The sequence below is a fragment of the Hypomesus transpacificus genome, chromosome 7, assembly GCF_021917145.1.
Source record: "Hypomesus transpacificus isolate Combined female chromosome 7, fHypTra1, whole genome shotgun sequence".
Lineage (NCBI taxonomy): Eukaryota > Metazoa > Chordata > Actinopteri > Osmeriformes > Osmeridae > Hypomesus > Hypomesus transpacificus.
In genome coordinates this window covers 6725861-6749165 of record NC_061066.1, presented here as the reverse complement: position 1 = coordinate 6749165, position 23305 = coordinate 6725861, and the positions used below count along the sequence as shown (strand labels likewise).

General features: G+C 43.5%; 1 protein-coding gene across 1 annotated transcript; it reads left to right on the top strand.

Moving 5' to 3' along the window:
- Nucleotides 1–1441: 1441 nt before the first annotated feature.
- ccdc87 (coiled-coil domain containing 87) lies at nucleotides 1442–23064 on the top strand. The gene is made up of 4 exons (XM_047023278.1): nucleotides 1442–1682; nucleotides 1907–2141; nucleotides 2527–2669; nucleotides 22810–23064. The coding sequence occupies exons 2-4, from the start codon at nucleotides 1955–1957 to the stop codon at nucleotides 23062–23064; spliced, it is 585 nt and encodes a 194-aa protein (XP_046879234.1). The 5' UTR covers nucleotides 1442–1682; nucleotides 1907–1954.
- Nucleotides 23065–23305: the final 241 nt, after the last annotated feature.

Genomic DNA, 23305 nt, shown 5'->3' with positions numbered 1-23305 from the left:
GGAAGTAATAACACCCCCAATCGTTTAGCATCTCTCCCTCTCTCTCTTTCACTATGCCAGTATGCACAATACGGCCGATCAAACAAACGAGTAAATGGCTCGTTATACCGTTTGTGTTATATGGATATTCCGTAATTCCAAAATGAAACAAAACAACAGAAACCAAGCCTTTCCCCATAATCTGGTTCTGACATCCAAAATGGACAAATCGATATTACGAGGCTATTTTTCATTGTTTGCAGTTACCAGCGTAAAGGATATGGAATAATCAAACAAATGACTAAATGGCTCGTAATACCATTTGTGTTGTATGGTTATTCGGTTATTCCAAAATAAAACAAAACAACGGAAACCACGCATTTCCCCATCATCTTGTTCTGACATCCGAAATGGACAAATCGAGTACGAGCCTATTTTTCATCTTTTGCTGATAGCAGCATAAAGGATATGGAATAATCAAAACAATGATTAATAGATCGTTATACCATTTGTGTTATATGGTTATTTCATTATTCCCAAAAAAACGAAACAACCAAAAACAAGCCGTAATAGCTACTACACACTAATGTGTGTTTGAGTTACTAAAATGACAAAACGATATTACGGCCCTATTTTGCGTTTGTCAACACGGGTTGCAAAATAGAAAAACCAATGGCCACAAGGTACACGGACCCACAAGGTACACGGACCGTGCAGCTTTGGTGTTTAATGTTAGACCCTGGAATTTCATAGGCTACTTCTGTTTTAGTTGTAATCTTTATTTGTTTTCATAGAAGATACACGGGTTAAAGACATTAACAGTATTTTAGCTTCGTTAGCCATGGATTGTTCTGTGCGTGCGTGTTTGTACCTACAAAAAAAAACTTTTATCATGCATCGATTTCTGATCCCCTAACCAATTACTAGGCCTACTGCCCCTGCGACAAGGGATATTAAACTCATAGTCCAGAGCAGGCAGGGCGTGCTGGTCCTAGTGGAAGCACTTCTGTCTCTCGGTATCAACGTTACCGCTGCTGTGGGTTAAGGCGAGCATGGTTTGAATGACAGCAAACCAGTTGTATCACCCGGCATCACATCAAACCCAGGATGTCATGGGTTTGGGTTAAGCCCCCAATGTGTATAACGTCCGGCTCCATGCCTGATTAACAATCGGATCGTTAAGCAGACTAAAACATGATAACATAATGGTTACATAAAAAATTATGCGACCCTCTTCCATAATCATGATGCCCCCCCAGAAATGTTAACTGTCCCCCCAGTCAAAGCAGCATCCAGCCCTGCTCGTTGTCGAGGAGAGGCCCAAAGGATTTCGTTTCCAAGCAACGTTTGTTGTCTGGGGGCGGCACCTGTCCACAATCAGCAGTTTAGCTGAGGATATCTGTTCGGCATTGCGTCAAAAAAGAAGTACAACAAAAACGTTAAGACGTTTAATGTGCGTAGGTCGTATTGTTTTAAAGTTTATGAAATAGAAGCATGACTAGAGCTACTTGCTAGCTAGTTTTAGAACTTTAAATGATATAACGCTAATTTGAATCTAATTAGCTAGAGTTTCCCAGAACTACCAAAGTAGCTACAGTAGCATAGCTGTAGCCTATCCAAAATATACAATTGGTATTTAATTTAACATTGTTGTTTGGCAAAGAAGCGACGTCAAAGTGCATATGGACAAATGGGCAAGTCAGGTATGTGTCTGATTTATTTTTGCATGGATGATGGCAGATTGATGAATGGTGTAGGACAACCTTAATCTTCCCCTCAATGAAACCGCGTAACCAAAATTAACCACCCATCCACAATTTGCAGTTGCGCAATAATAGTTTTACACATTGAAACTTATCGGGTGTTACGTACTATTTCGTTAGTTTTATACATGTGTATATATAATTGCATTGAATCATTTATTAAGGTAAAGTCTAGATTTCCATTTCCAATGTGACGGGACCAGAGTGGCACGATGAGAGCAGTAGGCAGGCTATCTGAAGGAGCCGGTGGCCATCGGTCGGTTTCACAATGCCAGGACCAACCCCTTTCCATGAACCAGATGGTAGCGTGCAACCAGGAGGTCCATCAGAAGTACTGCAATATCCTGTGTCCACTGTCCCTTTTGTTTCATTCCAGCCTGGATGCAGAGGAGAATCCAGGTGTGTTTTACAGTACAGATTGTGATGGGGAGGGGTGTGTATATATGTGGGGGGTGGGGGTAGTGAAAAAACCCATATGGACAATCACTGCCCCAGATGGCATTGAGATGACAGTAGCTTGGCAGCTAAATGTCTACATTGGCAGCTATTCCCCAGTTGTTTAGGGCAGGCTACAATATTACCCAACCCAATGACTCACAATGAACTGTCCCATCTCCGTCCCACAACTATGTAACACACACCACCAACAAAACTCAGTAGCAATGGTAATGGTTTGATGCAGGTTAACTATCACAGACCCTGCATTACTTACTGTCGTCTCTGTAAATTGAAGGGTGTCTTACAGTAGATCACATTTTGTTTTAGAAAACTGTTTATGTCCCAGACATGTTTCAGGAAGAAAGGTCTGAATCGTCCGTGTCCGAGGCCATCCCCACCTCCCTGGCAGGCTTGAGTGAGCAGCTCCTGCACAGGATCAAGGAGCAGTCTGCACTCCTTTCAACCACTGTGGAGGATCAGCAAGCCCTGGTCAGTCAGAACACATACAGTAGTACACACACACACATCCACAAACACTTAATTAGGGCTGGGTGATAAATCAATAAAAAAAATATTGAAGTAATGACTTCCTTCAATAAAGATATCGTAACATTAATTCATTTTCAATATTGATAATGTCGATAGAGAATAATTAGGAACAGCACTCCATTTAATTTTTGTGATGCAGCAGGAAGTTGCGGAGAAATGGTAGCATACGCTTACTAAAATATACTGAGCACCGGGATGGCCAAGATGGCGCTGATCCATGCAGACATGCTGCATACTTGATCCTCGGACAAAGTCTGGATATACACACAATAAGTGATGAAAACAAAAACAAAATATGTGTAACAAAAAATACTCTATATCAATAACATCTAACTCTATTGGCTGATATCAAGTTTTTTTGTGAAATTCGTACGTATGGGCAAACGCAGATCAACAGCCAAAGGATCTGATCAACAGCCAAAGGATGAGATGATAACAGATACATCTGTTACAACTGACACAGAACATCCAGATTGGCCTTCTTTATCTTCCCTTACAAACACTCCAACTTAGAGTCTGGCGCCAAAAAAAGGGAAAGTTGTGCCTTCTCATGATAAAGATCTGAGTATGGTCCTTGGCGCCATTCAATCTCTCTCCATGAAGTTCAAGGTAATAGTTCAGAAGGTTACGTCTGGAGACAACAGTGAGACATACCGAACAAGCTATTACTTTTTTTAATGATACGGTAGAGAAACTGGTTAAGGATGTCGCATATCAAAACGAGAACATAATTAATCTAGAGAAGAAAACCAGTGATTTGAAAGAACAAAATAAACAACTGAAATTTCAACTTTTGGAGGCAAATAGCTACCAACGAAGATGGGGGCTACGACTACAAGGGTTGTATAAGAAAGATCTACAACGGTAGATTGTGTAGATTCACCCTCCACAACATCCGGAAGCTCAGGAGATACCTGTCTGAGCACTCCACCCTGCTAGTCCAAGCACTGGTCCTCTCCAAGTTGGACTACTGCAACTCGCTGCTCGCCGGTCTCCCAGCATGTGCAACCCGCCCTCTTCAGAGGATTCAGAATGCAGCGGCCCGCCTGGTCTACAATCTACCCAGATGCTCCTATGTTACCCCGCTCCTCATCTCTCTCTACTGGCTACCCATCACAGCCTTTATCAGATTCAAGACCCTGGTACTGACCTTCCGAGCATTGAACGGGACTGCACCCGACTACATCAAGTCTCTCCTGCAGCCTTACACCCCCACCCGTCACCTATGGTCTTCTTCAGACAACCGCCTTGTGGTCCCACCGCTCAAGACCGCCTGGTCCCAACACAAGCTCTTCTCCTGCCTGGCCCCCCAATGGTGGAACCAGCACCCCACCTCCATCAGGGACACTGACTGTCAACCCACCTTCAAGAAAAGGCTCAAGACACACTTGTTCCGGAAGTACAACGGCACTTAGGAATGTTTTATTGGACCTGATGTTAGTTTCCTCCAGGATCACAATGACTCCTATTGAGAGACTTGTTGCTCTTGTAGGTTAGTTATAACGAAGTTAACTCTTGTACTCGCTGTGAAATATGTTTACTGTTGATTGTTCTTCTATAAGTACAGTCTTGCACTTTTTGGGATTCATGTTGTTTTAATTTGTAACTTGTATAACTGCATGCTCTTATGGGTCTTCCCTTTGGCACTTGTTTAGTTTTTCACAATGGATAAAAGCGTCTGCTAAATGTAAATGTATATGTACAAGAAGATACCCGTGATCAAGTGATAAAAGTGCCTGGTAAGGTTTCCCCGAAAATTGCTGTGAAATTGTCAGAAGTAGTGGACTCGGTGCACAGAATTGGGAAGAAAAAAGACAATAACTATGCAAGAGCTATAATTATCCAGTTCAGCATGCATCATTTTTGTGATATCATCTGGAGAGATGCAAAAGGATCAACATTTCTCGAGGAAGCCCATCTACTTTTGAAGGAAGACTTGTCACCGGAGGAAAGAACGGCTCGAGCCAAAGCGTGGCCTTTGGTTATAAAAAGCTAGAGAAGAAGGCAAGAAAACATCATTCAGCGGTGCCTTTGCTTACATTGAGGGTAAAAGGGTTACTATTGATGTTAAGTAGCCTGTACTGAGTGAGTATGGGCGCAAATGATACTTATAGTTGGTGCTTCTTGTCAATAATTATACATCATCAATGTTCTAGTCACGGTATGTTAATCTACAGATTTGTGAACTTGTTGATAAAACCTCTCGTTACATGTGTGGGTTCCTGATGGGTCTACTAGTTTTTTTCGAAATGAGTAATAACAAATTGTTGGATATATTTACTCTGTGTTTATTTAGTGTTCTTATTCTTAGATGACAGTTCTTAATTTTGAGAAAATAGTTTGTTTTTCTCTTAAGGTTTGAGGCCTAAGGAATATTGATAAAAGGATGGCACTTTTTCTTTTTACGAAACAAAGGGAAGCTCAAATAATTTGTATGCAGGAAACCCATTCTTGTGACACTGATGCAAAGTTTTGGAAAGCTCAATGGGGTGACTATGTTTTTTGTCATGGCACAACTCATTCGGCGGGGGTTGCAATTTTGTTTCATAATTTTAAGTGTGAATGAGGGTTTACTCTGGAGAAGGAAGATCGATTATAATGATATTAAAGATAGATAACACACAATTAATTATATGCAATGTTTATGGACACAATAACAAGTGTTTAAATTCATGCATGTTTGAAAAACTTAGCCGGATCTTGTTAGACTTAAAAAGCAAGTACAGAGATTACACTACATTACATTTATTAATTTAGCAGATGCTTTTATCCAAAGCGACTTCCAAGAGAGAGCTTTACAAAGTGCATAGGTCACTGATAATAACAACAAGATAGCCCCAAAGCATTGTGGGTAGCCAAAACAAGAAGCACACATTGTGAACAACCAAAAAATACAAGTTTTTTTAGCGAATACAAGTTTAAATCAGTTACCACTAACCAACAAGAGCAACAAGTCTCTAAGCAAGAGTCATTGTGATCCTTGAGGAAACTAGCGTTGGGTTCAGCAAACCATTCCTAAGTACCGTTGTACTCCCGGAACAATGGGGAATGTCCCTGTACTTACTGTAAGTCGCTCTGGATAAGAGCGTCTGCTAAATGATTAAATGTAAATGTAAACAATTGCGTCTTGAGCCTTTTCTTGAAGGTGGAGAGACAATCTGTGTCTCTGATGGAGGTGGGGAGTTGATTCCACCACTGGGGGGCCAGGTAGGAGAAGAGCTTGTGTTGGGGCCGGGCGGTCTTGAGCGGTGGGACCACCAGGCGGTTGTCTGAAGAAGACCGTAGGTGGCGGGTGGTGGTGTAAGGCTGCAGGAGAGACTTGATGTAGTCAGGTGCAGTCCCGTTCACTGCTCGGAAGGTCAGTACCAGGGTCTTGAATCTGATGCGGGCCGTGATGAGTAGCCAGTGGAGGGAAATGAGGAGCGGAGTAACGTGGGAGCGTCTGAGTAGATTGTAGACCGTTCTGAATCCTCTGAAGAGGGCGGGTTGCACATGCTGAGAGACCGGCGAGCAGTGAGTTGCAGTAGTCCAACTTGGAGAGGACAAGTGCTTGGACAAGCAGCTGGGGGGGGTGCTCAGACAAGTATCTCCTGATCTTCCGGATGTTATAGAGGGTGAATCTACACGACCGGGAGACCGCAGCAATGTGGGCCGTAAGGGAGAGCTTGTCATCCATGGTAACCCCAAGGTTCCTGGTAGAGGATGAAGGGGTCACCGTCGCAGATCCCAGGGTGATTGAGAGGTCGTGGGAGATGGAGGGTTTGGCCGGGATGATGAGAAGTTCTGTTTTGGCGAGGTTCAGCTGGAGGTGGTGCTCGGTCATCCAGGCGTAGATGTCTGTGAGGCAGGCCTCAATCCTAGCTGAGATCCCCGGATGGGTCGGGGGGAACGACAGGTACAGCTGCGTGTCGTCAGCGTAGCAGTGGTAGGAGAAGCCATGGGAGGTGATGATTGGTCCAAGTGAGGTGGTGTACAGAGAGAAGAGGAGGGGTCCAATGACGGAGCCCTGTGGGACACCAGTGGAGGGCTGGCGAGGGTCTGACAGAGATGCACATGTGCTGATAGGTGGAGATTTCAGTGAAACCCCTGATGATGCCCTAGATCAGTGGTTCTCAAACTTTTTAGACCCCGTACCACCTCAGAAAATATTTGACTCTCAAGTACCACCTTCATGACCAATGTTAATATCCAGTAGCGTAGGATATACCTTATTGGGATCCAGACAAACTTTTTTTACTAGGATTACAGTAGCCCCGGACTGAATATCTTTGGAGCGCAAGCAGAACATTTTGGGGTACACCTTATATCGATCTGCAATGCAATTATTAATGTAGAGAGGGGGAAATTGTACCCAATTTCTGGGGAAATTGTGGTGTGTGCTTGCGTCGATTGCATATGGGTCCGTTTTTTTACTGACAGTTTTACAACTGATATATAGCGACGCACCACACAAACTTGAGTTTAAATACATTAATTAATGTGACATGACGTACTGTACATGCAAGTCTTAGCTAAATAACTTAAATGTATGATGCAGCGCTTTTCGAACAGTCCTCCTACACCACGACACGATACTTTCTTAGTATAACAGCGTAACAGCGCAAACACCAACACAGGCAGGGATACAGTAGCTAACAACGCTAATGCTAAATAAGTATTTAGCTGCTCGGCTCCATGAGAACGGCTCGTGAGACTGCTCACCAAAAGAACGATGGGAAACCCACTAGTTTGGCAGATTACGTAAGACATGTTCGTAGGAACCTAGTGAAAAATAGCCTAAACTTTCCAAGACTTTTAGCTACGGTAGGCAACTAATGCTGAGGGCTCGCTGATATCGCTGTACAAGGACGTGTTATCTATGCGTTGTTGCTACCGTGTGCTGACGTTGAGCACACTCAATAAATTCCAAATTTGTAGGTCACACATGCGTGAGTGCTTGTAAACAATGCTTGCACTGTCTCAAAACTGGTCGCAAAATGCAACCATTTGGTCGTAGTCTGGAGCCCTGCCCTATTGAGCTACACAGTTCGTGCAGCAACTATCGTGGATGTTTGCATGCGCCACTACCCGAGAACCGTCAGGTAGCGCAACATTTATTTTTGTTTTCGAAACAAAAATATTATAGGGAAGGCAAAACGTTTTAAAATCACATTACAATGATATCATAGTTAAGGTTTTAAATATTTCTGATATTCCTCCGCGTACCACTAGAAGGGGTACGCGGACCACAGTTTGAGAACCACTGCCCTAGATAGATTTCTTCCGAGAAACAGTGTATCCAAGACTTGTCAGCTTCTTTGTGATAACCTATAGGTTATTGATGCTCGGCGCTTCTTACACCCACATAACAAAGAATATACTTGGAATAAAAATGCTTTCACTCAGAAATCAAGGATTGATTTTTGGCTCCTATCTGCTAATGCTGTTCAGTTTATCTCTGCACTTCAATTGGCTACTCACCTTTGTCAGACCATAGATTTGTTACGATTACATTAACAGGAAACACAGACAGCTGTATGAGAATTCGTGGCTACTGGAAATTCAACAATAAGTTACTTTCTGACAAAAAGATTATAGAAATGGTTGCAAATGTTGCCTCTATATTTGAAGATTGCTCCAAGAGTCATACCCAAAGGTGGGAGCTCTTTAAATTTATGGTTAGACAAATAGCAATGCGTCGTGGTAAAGAACTCAATCATAAAAAATCTATTTTAGACAACCTTGACAAATTATTGTCCAAAGACAATCTTGACTCAGATGAGGAAGCTACCTTACTGAAACTCTGAAATGAAATGGATGATCTTTACTTAGATTTGGCCAAAGGTGCCTTTATAAGGTCTAGAGCAGGGGTCGGCAAGTAACTTGGTCCGCGGGGCAGTATTTTTCCTCGTCACTAGATGGCGGGCCAGAGTCTGGGTTACAGCCTATTTAGACGCTGCGATAGGTGCCCTTGCGATACGTGCACTCGCAACAACTAGGCCTACATGGAGAATGGGTAGGTATACTACAAATAACTAATGATAATGAACCATGTGAATGAGCCCATTGGTGGTCTGTTTGAATAATTTCCTTATTTTAACGAACAATCTCTATCAACATGGTCGTCACTGTCATCCCAATGTGGTGGGTCGTCATCGTTGGTGCACATAGCCTAAATACTGTCTCATCCAGTGAGAATAGGATTACTAGGACCTAGTCAAGGTTTTGATGTGAGGTGAAATCAGAAGTTTACGTTAATGCGAGCGCGCACAGCGCGCGAGTGAAATTTTTTTCATTATCGGAAATATTTTGACGGGCCAAACAAAATTGCTGGCGGGCCACAATTGGCCCGCGGGCCGCCTGTTGCCGACCCCTGGTCTAGAGCCAAATGGCTAGAAATGGGGGACAAAAATAAAATAAAATTGCTCTGGAAAAAGGATATAAAAAGGAACTCTTTATCGGCCTTAAATATTAATTACAACATTACTACTGACGCCTATCAAATTAGCGAACACTCTTTTTATAGCAAATTATACCAGTCAAATTATAATGACAATAGTGTGAGATCCTTTTTGCATAAAACCAAATCATATACTCCAGTAATCTCAAGTCACTTTAAAGTTAATTGTGAAAAATACCTTTCTCTGGATGAACTCTCCAAGGTAATGCAGTCTATGAAAAGGGGTAAGTCCCCCGGCTCAGATGGACTGACTGTTGAGTTTTATGCTTTTGTTTGGGACACCATCAAAACACCACTATTTAAAGTATATAATGAATGCACTATTAATTAAGAACTATGCACTACAATGAAACAAGGTCTTATTACCCTTATTCCAAAGCCAGACAAAGATCCTCTTTCCCTTGATAACTGGAAACCAATAACATTACTAAATATATATTACAAAATGTTTTCATTAGCACATGCTAAAAGATTAAAATCTGGTTTACATGAAATTATCAATGAAACTCAGACAGGTTTCATGCCTAATAGACATACAAGCTCAAATATAAGACAAAGCGTTTTTATACCATCGACAATGATTTTTTATTCTTATCCCTAGAGCTATTGGGATTTGGAGAAAAATGTATTACAACTGTTAAAATGTTATATATTGTGGTATTTCACCTTTCCTGTTCTTACTAGTTGTAGAATTACTCTGCCTGAATATCCGAAATAGTTCTGAGATTAATGGTATATCTATTTTTGACCGGGAGATAAGAATACCACAACTTGCTGATGATACCACCTTGTTCTTAGAAAACAAGAATCAAACTAGAGAGGGTACAATTTCTGGGTAAATTGTAGGGTGTGCTTGCTTGCTCCAGTTGCATCAGACATAAACGCTGACATGTGTAACCTTTTATTATATTACTCGAAATCACTGCAAATCAATCGCTAGATGATGACTTGCCACTACACATTCACTGTATGGATAGCGAGTGGCTGCCAGCCAGCAATTCAGCGTTGAATGTCGATCGTGTGCCGGGTGAGCTAGCTAGACTATGCAGCTAGCACAGAAGAAAGTTACGTAATGTGAAGAAACTGAATTAAAGTACAAAATACAACACACCAGGGACGCCGACAACCTCAGCAACCCTGCGCCAGGTATCATTTCTTTTGTTTGTCTCTGTAATCGAACATAAACGTATCATACAATACTGGGTATGAAGACACATACAATGAGTGGCTCTTCCATCTTGAAATTGTCAAACCTAGAAATGTTTACCATGACCAACAGTTGCTACGTTACAAGAAACAAGAAACCAACCCGATTGGCCATCGCTGGCGTTTTCACGCTCCTATTTACATAAAGTTGAGAAAAATCAAACTTTCGCCTCCCCGCTCGCCTTACCACAATACCCTACGCGAGCGTTGACGCCCCGCTCGCCTTCCCACAATGCCCTACGTGGGCGTCAACGCCTGGTTACATTGAAAATGAATTGGAAGACGACGCCCCGCTCTGCCCGCCCCGCTGCAGTGTGAACGCACCGTTACAACGCTGTCACTGGCAGTATTTCAGATGGAATTGCGATTCAAATAGTACCGTCTGCTAACTGGAAAAATAAGTCCCCCAAAAAGTAAATAAGTTCAATATTAATTTAGGGGGACATGGCTAATTCAAAAGCAGTTTGCTAGAGGCAAGCTAGCTGCCGTTGCTATCCACACTCCACTGATTATTTGAAAGCGCAGGAAATTAGAATGTTTCTTTTGTAAGGGATAATTAAGCAATAAGCCCCAAGAGGCCGTGGTTTGCGCTGATTTTAGAACAGGTAAGGGGAGTTGTTAGGCACAACGCGAAGTGCAGTTTTCGACAATTTTGTTTCGCCATGAAGGAGCTTATTTCCCCAATAATGACCGGCGTTCTATACATTATCCCGCTTATTACACGGCTACTCGCCAACAAAAATAACTTAACACAGTGTGTCTTTTTACAATGTATTTGTTACCATTCGTATTGTTGATCAGCAGAGAAATAGTTTGCCAAAGAGTTGAACATAGACTTTGAGCATTATTTAGGCTTCAAATCAGCTGACGTTGCTAAGCAACAGAGTACGCTGGGGTTGAAAAGTTACCGGACTACTTGCGGAGTGCTGTGAAAGACGTGAATCCGAGGCAAAAAGGCCACTTCCCTTGACAGCGGTCAAATATGCATAGCAACGGTCAAATATGAGAAAATTGTTCACCGCAAAACGTTGGGAAGCCATTCACTTGAATGCTCCATTCAAGTGAATGGAGCATTCTACAGCATTAAAGAACAGCCGTGTAATAAGACATAATAAAGTTTAGCCATAGTTGTGGCATTGAAGACAGTACTGTAGCCATGGGTGTCAGCAGCATTTTGAGAGTGGGGGGGACACATTATGCGGGGGGTCTGGGGGTTTCTCCCCTAGAAATGTTTTTAAGATGTAGATGCAATTTCCCGCATTCTGGTGCATTTACCACAACTATTTACCATAGTTGTTATACATATACTGAGGGGCTGGACTTCAAAATATTCTTAAAACTAAACTTCACAATAAGCAATGGGACATCTTCAACTACCTGTCACCTTTCAGCACTCACCTCAGCAACAGAGCTGTCTCCGCTGCCCCTGCCTCTGACTCACTCTCAATGTCTACCACCTATATCAGGAGACATGGAGATGCATTGAGCATTCTTTCATATTGATAATAATAAGCTTAATGTAGATTTTTCATATGAAGATTTCTGAGATGTAAATCATGTTATCAGCATATAAAATTCACAATTGGTATAGGTTTAGTAGCCTAATAATTATGTAGGCTACATAAAAAAAATAGCATCTCCCTAAAGCATGACTGGACAGTTCAGAAATTATCATATGTGTTCAAACCTGTAGTCTTTTCCACAGATCACATCCTTAGGATGTAAGCTTTCAGAAAATACATGGTTTAGGTGGTTGAATCAGTTTCCCTAAATGGCACAGCCCAAAAAAGTATCAGCCATATAGCCTACTCCATTTACCAATACCGAATTTATTATGCATGGGCAGCATACTAATATAGAGAGACGGACGTGTCTCTTCTCTCATTAGATAACATCCTGAGGGTATAAGCTTTCAGAGGATATATGGTTTTAATGGTTGAATCAGTTTTGCCTTCATGTTACAGACTAACATGTAGCAATACAATTCTGGGAATTTCCAAAATTACACGTTGAGCAACCTTATTTAAATTGGAAGACAATTCTGAAATAAAGGTTTTTTTCTTCTTTTTTTTCAGTCGTTAGAAAAACTAGCATGTTAGCTAAGGTTAACTCCAGATTAGCTCACGGTTGTTATGGCAATAAAAAAAGCTTTTTGTAGCTACTTGGAAAACATCCTTGTCATCTCTTTCTGCCTGAAACAGACGCCTAGGTCTGAACACGGCCAAAAGCACAACATATTTCAGACCCAGATTAAGAAATCAACAAATTCTGTTCCACTTGTAATGGGTAAATAAAGTATGCTATTGCCTAGTGCTAGATGTAGGTAAAAAGCTTGCTTATCTAGCTAGCAATAATCATAATGTTTGCAGAAGGATCTTTGTGACTTAACTAATGCAATTATAGTCAGAGAATATGTCTCATAAGGGTGCTTTGGCCACTGAAGGGAAAACTGGGCAACTTTGACTTACTTTCCTCTTCCTCGAAAAAACCGTCCTTATGTCCATCTCGTCTGTGGAACAGTCATGTCTGAAGTGCTAGCTACAAGCGATGCGTCGATCAAAGAGTATGGGAGTTGAAAACGTGGAGTGGAATTCTATTGCTATGGGTATTCTCCCTACTGATAAAGTGGAACGGATTTGATTGTGAAGCAATGGAAAGATCGCTGGACTAGAATCAGAATGGGATTTTTTCGCCATGAAAGTTTGCACTGACAAGGAATTTGCTTTGGCAGGAAGGTGCATACAATAAACATATAGGAATCTTAAATTAAAAAATGTGGTCTAACTATACTAAAACTAGCAGTAATAAGTGAAATACACTAAAATAGAATAAAAGTGGGCATAAAATAAAATATAAGTTGACAAATTACAATATAAAATACAATGTAAAATACAAAAATTACAGGAATTGAATGTAGTGCAAAAGTAAAACGTTTTAAGACATGAAGTCATTAGAGTAGACCAGTCATGCACTAATATTTTGATCGCAAATGTGGAGGGGTCCAAACGGACTGTAGCCTACTTCTACACACTGCCAGAGGGCGCGCCGAGTCTGTAACGTCAAAACAAGACGCGGTCTCACTCAAATTCCAAGTTTTACACAAATTAAAAAAATATGCTGACCCGCTGGCTGTCTTCACAATCGCCAAATCTTTAAAACACTGCTCTCCATTTGGATGTAGAATTGACCCTGGTACGAAATTAAGAAAAGACTCATCAGACGCAAATCGACAACACTGTTGTTGCTGCCGCAATCGTCAATGGAGGCTGATGGGGCTCTCACGTAGCAAACAAATCAAAGTTTTTACCGCAACCTACATTAAAATCTCACTACCTGGATGTCTTCACAATAGTCATATCGTCATAACATTTCCCTCTTTATGTTTTTTCGTGTAAAATTTTACTACAAAATTAGCTACGAAAATACTACTATGACACTTTCAGCATGGCTGCCGCCTAAAAGACTAGGCGGTCTCACGGGCGACCCGCACTCGCTCAATTTACAGAGACTTTAGCGACCTAAATCCAAAATCCGAGATGGCAGTTCCACTCGAAATCGCTTTTTCAACAAAGCCAAATGGTTGGGATTTTTGGGGGTGGTATTTTTCACTCGTAATCCAAGCTCCAATTTGCATGCTAGAACGTCTCTATCACGTTGTATCCATGCGTCATTGCTAACGTGTGTTGACGTGGTGACGTAGCTAGCACAGATTACCCTTCGTCGATTAAATGCACTTTGACGCCACAAAAACGTTGTAACCTCCTAAATTGTGCAACGGAAGGTAAATCCCAATACAAGCAACTCAATCGCTACCAACACGAAAATTTTGACACCTAGGTTGTCTATGTAGTCCAAATATTGACAAAGTTTTAGGGGTGGGAAAAATAAATAATAATAATATATATGTGAGATAACAATGGTTGCGCCCTTGCCGAAGGCAAGCACACCCAATTAGCAAAGTTCTTGAAATTATTGATACCTTTTCAGACGCATCTGGCCTAAAATTTAATATTCCGAAATGTGAAATCATTTGCTTATACGATACCCATGAAACAACGCTACATAATATACCTGTTAAGCTTACTGTGAAATATCTTGGCATTCATGTCTGCAAACAAATCTCTGTACGGCAAGAAATGAATTTTATACCAAAACTTAAGAAGGCAAAATTAAGATTCAACAATTGGCTTCAAAGGGACTTGTCGTTTCCTGGCAGGATTCTTTTAACTAAAGCAGAAGGTCTATCCAATTTTATATATCCAACTATCTCGCTATTTGTCCATGACAACACATGCAAACAAATATAGAAGATTATTATTTAACTTTTTTGGGAAAAACAAACATCAACATCTGAAGCAACAAGTTTTATGTGGTAGAAAATCTGATGGAGGATTTAACTTTTTTGATCTTAACAAAACTTTCAAAATTAAATGGATTAAACAGTGTGTTACCTTTCCTGACTATACCTGATACTTTATCCCATCTAATATTTTTAAATTGGTGGGTGGACTAAAATTGTTGTTATCTTGCAACTCTAACCCCCCTAAACTCCCTTTAAAATTGTCAAAATTTCATGAACAAGCTCTCTCGGCATGGAAACTTTTTTTTGTCCACAACATCTCCCCACACAAATTAAAGATATGGAATAATGAATTGATTATAACTAAAAACAAATGGATTTTCCTTCAGAATTTGTATGAGAAAGGAATTGACTTTATGAAATGATGGACTCAGATGGGAATATTTACTCCTATCATGATTTCATGTTGAATCACCATTTTCCGGTTATTCACAAAGAGTTTCTCACAGTGATCAAAGCAATACCTAATGGTCTTGTTCATTTGATGAAATGTCATTTAACATTTGGAGAGATTATAAAAAGATAAAAAATACTTTCTCCTCAATGAATCGTGTCACCCCGAGAGGGAAGTTCTTTTGGAATTCATTAATAGACAATATCAATTGGAAAAAAACATGGCTTTTAACATATAAATTCTGTATCCGTAACAAAGTTAAAGATGTGCATTTAAGAATTCGACACAAAATCTACCCTACAAATGAATATGTATTAAAATTTAGCAATGATGAGCCAAAATGTACTTTCTGTAAAACTGATAGTCTATCAATGTTTTTTAAATGCCCTCTTGTTGGTAAATTTTGGGTTGACTTTCTTTACATCCAAGTTTAAATCAGATATTGTATTGATAATGCATAATGTTATTTGTTATCTTTCTCACTGCAACTCAGATGTTGAATACATATGGAATGTTTTTATTTTATTAGCTAAATTCTTTATACATAAATGTAAATTTTCCTCTATAGTGCCTAAATTTGTTCATTTTCTACAGGACGTCAGTTGCCTCGTTAAAAGGCTAAAACTTGTACATAATGAAAAAAGTGTAAAATTGGTTGAATTATATTAATTATTATTAGTTTTGTTAATTACAGTATAATATGTGCCTCTTTATTATATTTTTTAAAATATTTTTTTAGTTTAGTTTTAGTATCCTATTTAATTTGATCTTGAAGATGTCTTTCATATAATGATCATTGCTGTATTGACTGAACTGTCGTTGTATTTGTTAAAAATTTTGCGACAAGAAAAAATAAAATAATAATATATATATATATGTATACTGAGCACCTCGAATGGAGTATGTTAACCGTGGAAAATGAGTCTTATTGACAGTGGCAGCAATAGCCATGGCGAGGGAGCAACTTCCAATGAAGAAATTATTGATAAGGGTTCGTCTTCAGTTATTTTGAAGTGGTTTGGCTTTTTGAAATCAGACAAAGAGCAGAGCATGTTCGGTGCAAATTGTGTAGTAAACAAACAGTTGGCTACCATTTCTGGTAATACGACCAACTGCAAATGTGGACTTCTCGACAGATCTAAAAACTAGAGATGCACCGATATTGAATTTTAGGGCCGATAACAATAACCGATAATTATTGGTTTATTGTGGCCGATACCGATACGACAACCGATATTTTTTTAAATAAAAATAAAGGCTACAAAAGCTTTTGATTGACCTTTTTATTTTCTGACATGTTAACACAAGAAAGCTAATTTAAATTGTCAACGAATGCTTTGGCCTACATAGACCCACTGACAGTAGATAAGATCGTCGTCGTCGTCATCTGCCGCTTGTCCGGGGATCGGGTCGCGGGGGCAGCGACCTAAGCAGGGAGGCCCAGACTTCCCTCCCCCCGGCCACTTCCGCCAGCTCTTCCTGGGGGACCCCAAGGCGTTCCCAGGCCAGCTGAGAGACATAGTCCCTCCAGCGTGTCCTGGGTCTTCCCCGGGGCCTCTTCCCAGTGGGACGTGCCCGGAACACCTCACCAGGGAGGCGTCCAGGAGGCATCCTAATCAGATGCCCGAGCCACCTCAGCTGGCTCCTCTCGACGCGGAGGAGCAGCGGTTCTACTCTGAGCCCCTCCCGGATGACCGAGCTTCTCACCCTATCTCTAAGGGAGAGCCCGGACACCCTACGGAGAAAGCTCATTTCGGCCGCTTGTATTCGCGATCTCGTTCTTTCGGTCACTACCCATAGTTCGTGACCATAGGTGAGGGTAGGAACGTAGATCGACTGGTAAATAGAGAGCTTCGCCTTTCGACTCAGCTCCTTCTTCACCACGACGGACCGATGCAGAGCCCGCATCACTGCGGACGCCGCACCGATCCGCCTGTCGACCTCGCGCTCCATTCTTCCCTCACTCGTGAACAATACCCCGAGATACTTGAACTCCTCCGCTTGGTTCAGGATCTCCTCCCCGACCCGGAGATGGCACTCCACCCTTTTCCGGTCGATTACCATGGCCTCAGATTTGGAGGTGCTGATTCGCATCCCAGCCGCTTCACATTCGGTTGCGAACCGCTCCAGTGAGAGCTGAAGGTCACGGCCCGATGAAGCCAACAGGACCACATCATCCGCAAAAAGCAGCGACCCGATCCTGAGGTCACCAAACCGGACCCCCTCAACACCCTGGCTGCGCCTAGAAATTCTGTCCATATAGGTAATGAACAGGATCGGTGACATAGGGCAGCCCTGGCGGAGTCCAACCCTCACCGGAAACAAGTTCGACTTACTACCGGCAATGCGGACCAAACTCTGGCACCGGTCGTACAGGGACCGGACAGCCCCGATCAGGAAATCCGGTACCCCGTACTCTCGGAGCACCCCCCACATGAGCCCCCGAGGGACACGGTCGAACGCCTTTTCCAAATCCACAAAACATGTGTAGACTGGTTGGGCGAACTCCCATGTACCCTCCAGGACTCCGCGGAGGGTATAAAGCTGGTCCACTGTTCCACGGCCAGGACGAAAACCACATTGCTCCTCCTGAATCCGAGGTTCGACAATCCGACGGACCCTCCTCTCCAGGACCCCTGAATAGACTTTCCCAGGGAGGCTGAGGAGTGTGATCCCCCTAAAGTTGGAGCACACCCTCCGGTCCCCCTTTTTAAAGAGGGGAACCACCACCCCGGTCTGCCAGTCCAGAGGCACTGTCCCCGATGTCCACGCGATGTTGCAGAGTCGTGTCAACCAAGACAGCCCTACAACATCCAGAGCCTTAAGGAACTCCGGGCGGACCTCATCCACCCCAGGGGCCCTGTCACCGCGGAGCTTTTCAACCACCTCGGCGACCTCAGCCCCAGAGATAGAAGGGCCCCCCCCGATGTCCCCAGACTCTGCCTCCACGTCGGAAAGCGTGTTGGTGGAATTAAGGAGGTCTTCGAAGTATTCCTTCCACCGATCCAGGACGTCCCCCGTCGAGGTCAGCAGCGCACCATCCCCACCGTATACAGTGTTGACAGAGCACTGCTTCCCCCTCCTGAGCCGCCGGATGGTGGTCCAGAACCTTTTTGAAGCCGTTCGGAAGTCATTCTCCATGGCCTCGCCGAACTCCTCCCATGCCCGGGTTTTTGCCTCCGCGACCGCCAAAGCCGCGTTCCGCTTGGCCTGCCGGTACACATCAGCTGCCTCTGGAGTCCTACCAGCCAATAAAGTCCGATAGGCCTCCTTCTTCAGCTTGACGGCATCCCTCACCTCCGGAGTCCACCACCGGGTCCGAGGGTTACCGCCGCGACATGCACCGACCGCCCTGCGGCCGCAGCTCCGGTCAGCCGCTTCAACAATGGAGGCCCGGAACATGGCCCATTCGGACTCAATGTCCCCGGCCCCCCCCGAGACATGATCGAAGCTCTCCCGGAGGTGGGAGTTGAAGCTCCTTCTGACAGAGGGTTCCGCCAGACGTTCCCAGCAGACCCTCACATTACGTTTGGGCCTGCCAGGCCTGACCGGCGTCCTCCCCCACCATCGAAGCCAACTCACCACCAGGTGGTGATCAGTTGACAGCTCCGCCCCTCTCCTCACCCGAGTGTCCAAGACATGCGGCCCCAAGTCCGATGACACGACTACAAAGTCGATCATCGAACTGAGACCTCGGGTGTCCTGGTGCCAGGTGCACATATGGACACCCTTATGCTTGAACATGGTGTTCGTTATGGACAAACCGTGTCTAGCACAGAAGTCCAACAACAAAACACCACTCGGGTTCAGATCGGGGGGGCCGTTCCTCCCAATCACGCCCCTCCAGGTCTCACTGTCATTGCCCACATGAGCATTGAAGTCCCCCAGGAGGACGAGGGAATCCCCAGGAGGAGCGCTTTCCAGCACCCCCCCCAGAGACTCCAAAAAGGGTGGGTACTCTGAGCTGCCGTTTGGTGCATAAGCACAAACGACAGTGAGGACCCGTCCCCCCACCCGAAGGCGGAGGGAGGCTACCCTCTCGTCCACCGGGGTGAACCCCAATGTACAGGCGCCGAACCGAGGGGAAACCAGTATTCCCACCCCAGCTCGACGCCTCTCACCAAGGGCAACTCCAGAGTGGAAGAGAGTCCAGCCCCTCTCAAGGAGACTGGTTCCGGAGCCCACGCTGTGCGTCGAGGCGAGGCCGACTATATCTAGCCGGAAACTCTCTACCTCGCGCACCAGCTCAGGCTCCTTTCCCGCCAGCGAGGTGACGTTCCACGTCCCTAAAGCTAACTTTTGCAGCCGAGGATCGGACCGCCAAGGCCCCCGCCTTCGGCCGCCGCCCGTCTCACACTGCACCCGACCCCCATGACCCCTCCTGCGGATGGTGAGCCCACTGGAAGAGGGTCCCACGTTGTCTCTTCGGGCTGTGCCCGACCGGGCCCCATGGGAAAAGGCCCGGCCACCAGGCGCTCGCCATCGAGCCCCACCCCCGGGCCTGGCTCCAGGGGGGGGCCCCGGTGACCCGCTTCCGGGCAGGGGCAACTGAGAACCATTGTTGTATTTCTTCATGGTTGGTTTTTTGAGCCACGCTTTGTCTGGTCTTTCACCTGGAACCTGTTTGCCTTGGGTGACCCTACCAGGGGCATGAAGCCCCCGACAACATAGCTTCCAGGATCACTAGGACACGCAAACCCCTCCACCGCGGTAAGGTGGTGACTCAAGGAGGGGCAGATAGATAGATAAGTAATAAGTAGATAAGATAAAAAAACAAATTCAAAGTAACTTTCACATAATGCGAATTCAAATTCAAAGCAACACACTTGATAGCTGGAGCCCTCAATACTTAACATGATGCACTACAACACTTAACGTGTAGTACTTTGTATTCTCAATAACAAGTCAAAGCAAATAACATTCAATAACATCCAATATTCAAGACTGTCGTGTGTGTCTGTCTGCCGAAACATTTCCACAGATGACACTTTTACGCCTGGATCGAAGTAGCGGTCCTTGTATCTTGGGTCAAGTATTGCTGAAAAGCAATACAGGGCCTCTGAACTGAGGTCATTGAAACGCCTGTTTACCGCCTCCAGTAGTGTCTGCTTAGAAGTTTTGACTCAGTGGTCTGATGATGTCTTTTTCCTCAACAGTCGTTTCAAAGCTTCTACTGAAGGGATTACTTCGGCTGTTGTGGCTGTAGCAGAGCACATGTCTCTGGTCAACTGTTCAAATGGTTCTCCATCAGAGTCCACTGATCGACTCCATATGCCGCTATTGCCCGTTTCTGTTCGATCAAAGACTGCAACAAATAAAACGTGCTGTTCCAGCGGGTTGACACGTCTTGTTTGAGCATATTTGTTTTCATTCCTAATTGGGTTTGCACTTCCTTGAATCGGCAGGTGGCAACATTTGAGTGCTTGAAGTGGCAAACTATCTTTCTACCGATTTCAACACAATCAGAGATGCTTCGTTGGCTTAACACGCCCTCGTTCACAATAAGCTGCCAAGTGTGTGCCACGCAACCCAAGCTAGTAACACCACTCTCCCCCATAACCTTTGCCATATTACGTGCATTATCCCTGATCACAACATGCACATTCTCCTTGGTCAAGCAGACAGCATGTTGTCAACATCTCCAAGGCAACCCTCAAACGGTTTTGCCGACTTCTTAAAACGTTTCTGGACCAATAAGAACAGCGTATTGGTCCAATTATAATACTTGTATACCTAGACATATAAATATGTCTATGCTCGTATATAGACCTTTTTTGATGAACATTCTAGAATTTTCATTCGTCAAGTTCGGCCCTAGAAAGCTTCCGGTTTCAGACGCGCGAATGATTGTTTTGATGGAAGTCAGCTAGTTTAGAAGCATAAGTGTGCAAGTTACTGTGGCGATTTTTTTTTGGTTGCTGTGTTTGGCTGTTCGTCGAGATTGGGGAAGAACAAGTTGTCAACACGTTAACATTTCCTATAAAAACGGGACAACGAGATGACTGGGTTGCTGCTGTAAAGAATTGTCAGGAATGCAAACGTGGACCCAAAAGCAGACTCCAAAAGATGTGTGTTTCCTCCTTTTATTGGAAGCAGAAAATAACTTACAAAAGTAGATCAAAAAGCATGACTCTCACTCTGTGGCAGGTCAGAGAAAAACTAAGCACAGAACTAAAAATCCAAGCCACTTAAAAAGCACAGAACAAACAAGGCACAGGTGAAAACAATATGTCATAATGTGAACAGATTAACAGAACCAAAAACAAGAACACAGCGAGGGCCTCTGGTGGCCAACAAAGGGTCACAACCCTGACAAGAATAGCTTGTTGATCTTTCAACGTTTTTTCAATAGTAATATAGAGGGTTTTCACTGACGTCACGTACTGGGCGGTAACCCGGATGCGCGGCCATTGTGGAGGCACTCGGTGTAAACAAACTGAACGGAGTGCATGGAGTATTGTGCGCTTTGGATACTTTAAGTGAATAAAGCCATGTCTAAACAACCGAAAAGCTCATCAAATCGCGTCCAAGATGCAAATAAGGCATTGAGGGAAGGACTCGGACCACAAGAAAAGGCACAATATTTTGAGAAATTCGAAAAACGATTTATTGGCGGTGCAGATCCCTACGAGTTAGATCCCTCTTCTTGGGGGAAACGCTTGGAAAACGCAAACGATTAGTTTCTCCTCCACCTTGAAAGCTAGAAATGTTTACCATGGTTGCTACGTTACGAGAAACAAGAAAACCCTCTGATTGGCCATCGCTAGCGAAAATCGCTCATCATTTGCCAAAGAGTTGAGAAAATCTCAACTCTCTCGCGTCGCAACTCACAATGCACCACGCAAGCGATTCGCCTGGCTCCATAGAAAATGAATGGAAAACATGTTGTCGCTCGCATCGCATCGCTGCAGTGTGAACGCACTGTAAGCCGTATGTCTTAATATGTATGTTTGTTAACTCCCAATAAAAAAATAGTTGTAGGCACCAGACTTTTATAAGCTCAAATAACTTCTTTACAGACTGTAAACGCACTCTACCAAATAGCCTACTTTTTGGTAGGCTAATATAGCTACAATTTGAAATAGTGGTAGACATTGGGATAGATAAGCTAGCTCTACCTTAAGTAGGCTATCAATTTCAGATCAGCCTAAAATAAATTATAGCCTAAAATAAATGTTCTGATCCAATGGGTCGGTTAGGGGACACTATTCGATGTATCGCTGCTATTCACAGCCAGTTAATTGATGGTAATATGTGCTAGTCATGTTAACTCGATGGTAAAGTAGCTAGCGATAATGTAGGAAACGCGTTAGCCGGATGTAGTTCATCCGCCTTGCGTTCTAAAAGTAACCTTTTTTACCACCTGAAGCAAAATCACTCGTTAGATCATGCAAAAAGTGTGAGTTTGCGCCAAGGTATTGATACAAATAAAGGTTATAAAAAGCCTAAGTTACTTGACCCCCGGTATGTGCTCCCTGGCCGTAAAAATTTCTCTCACACCGTGCTGCCTAAACTTTATGCCGAGTGTAGGGAAAAAGTTGAGGAAGAAACTTATTTTGCTACTACTATGGTTCTGTGGTCTATCGTCTTAATTATCGTTATCGAATAATTACCCATATTGCCCAGCCCTAATTAAATGATTTGTATTATATTCTAAACAAATGCTTTTCCCACAACTAAGGTGGTAGTGATGACCTCTGAGCTGAGTCGGATCTGGTGTGAGGTGAATGGGTTCATGACTGACTTCACGCTGACCCAGGAAGAGAACAAGCAGCTCTACAGCCAAACGATAGGAGAAGTACTGCGCATCTGTGAGAAACTCTACCTCAACTATCTCCACCTGCTGCACACGCTTAGGAGGCGAGCTGTCTTCACCGACCAGGCTAATCGCAGTCGCCTGGAGGCCCAAATGGCCATGGACTGTACCAACATGTGAGTATAGAAGGAGGGTGGCTGTGGGGTTTGCAGAAAGAATGAGAGAGATACTGTCCAGGTCTGGGCCCAAATGTGCCCTTTTAGGGCTGTCCCCCACTCACTAGTCGATTTTCTGGTCGATATGCTCTTGGTCGACTAAGATTTTTTTAGTTGTGCTGCCAAATGGCAGTGTGAGATCTGATTCCCGCTTGTGTCATCATTGCTGAATTAATGAAATGTTCTACAGAAATTGTAGATTATAT

Excerpts from the sequence above, each read along its gene's own strand:
- ccdc87 (XM_047023278.1), top strand. The coding sequence starts at position 1,955 with ATGAGAGCAGTAGGCAGGCTATCTGAAGGAGCCGGTGGCCATCGGTCG. Across the intron at positions 2,142-2,526 it reads GGATGCAGAGGAGAATCCAG|ACATGTTTCAGGAAGAAAGG; the intron begins GTGTGTTTTACA and ends TTTATGTCCCAG. Across the intron at positions 2,670-22,809 it reads TGGAGGATCAGCAAGCCCTG|GTGGTAGTGATGACCTCTGA; the intron begins GTCAGTCAGAAC and ends CCCACAACTAAG.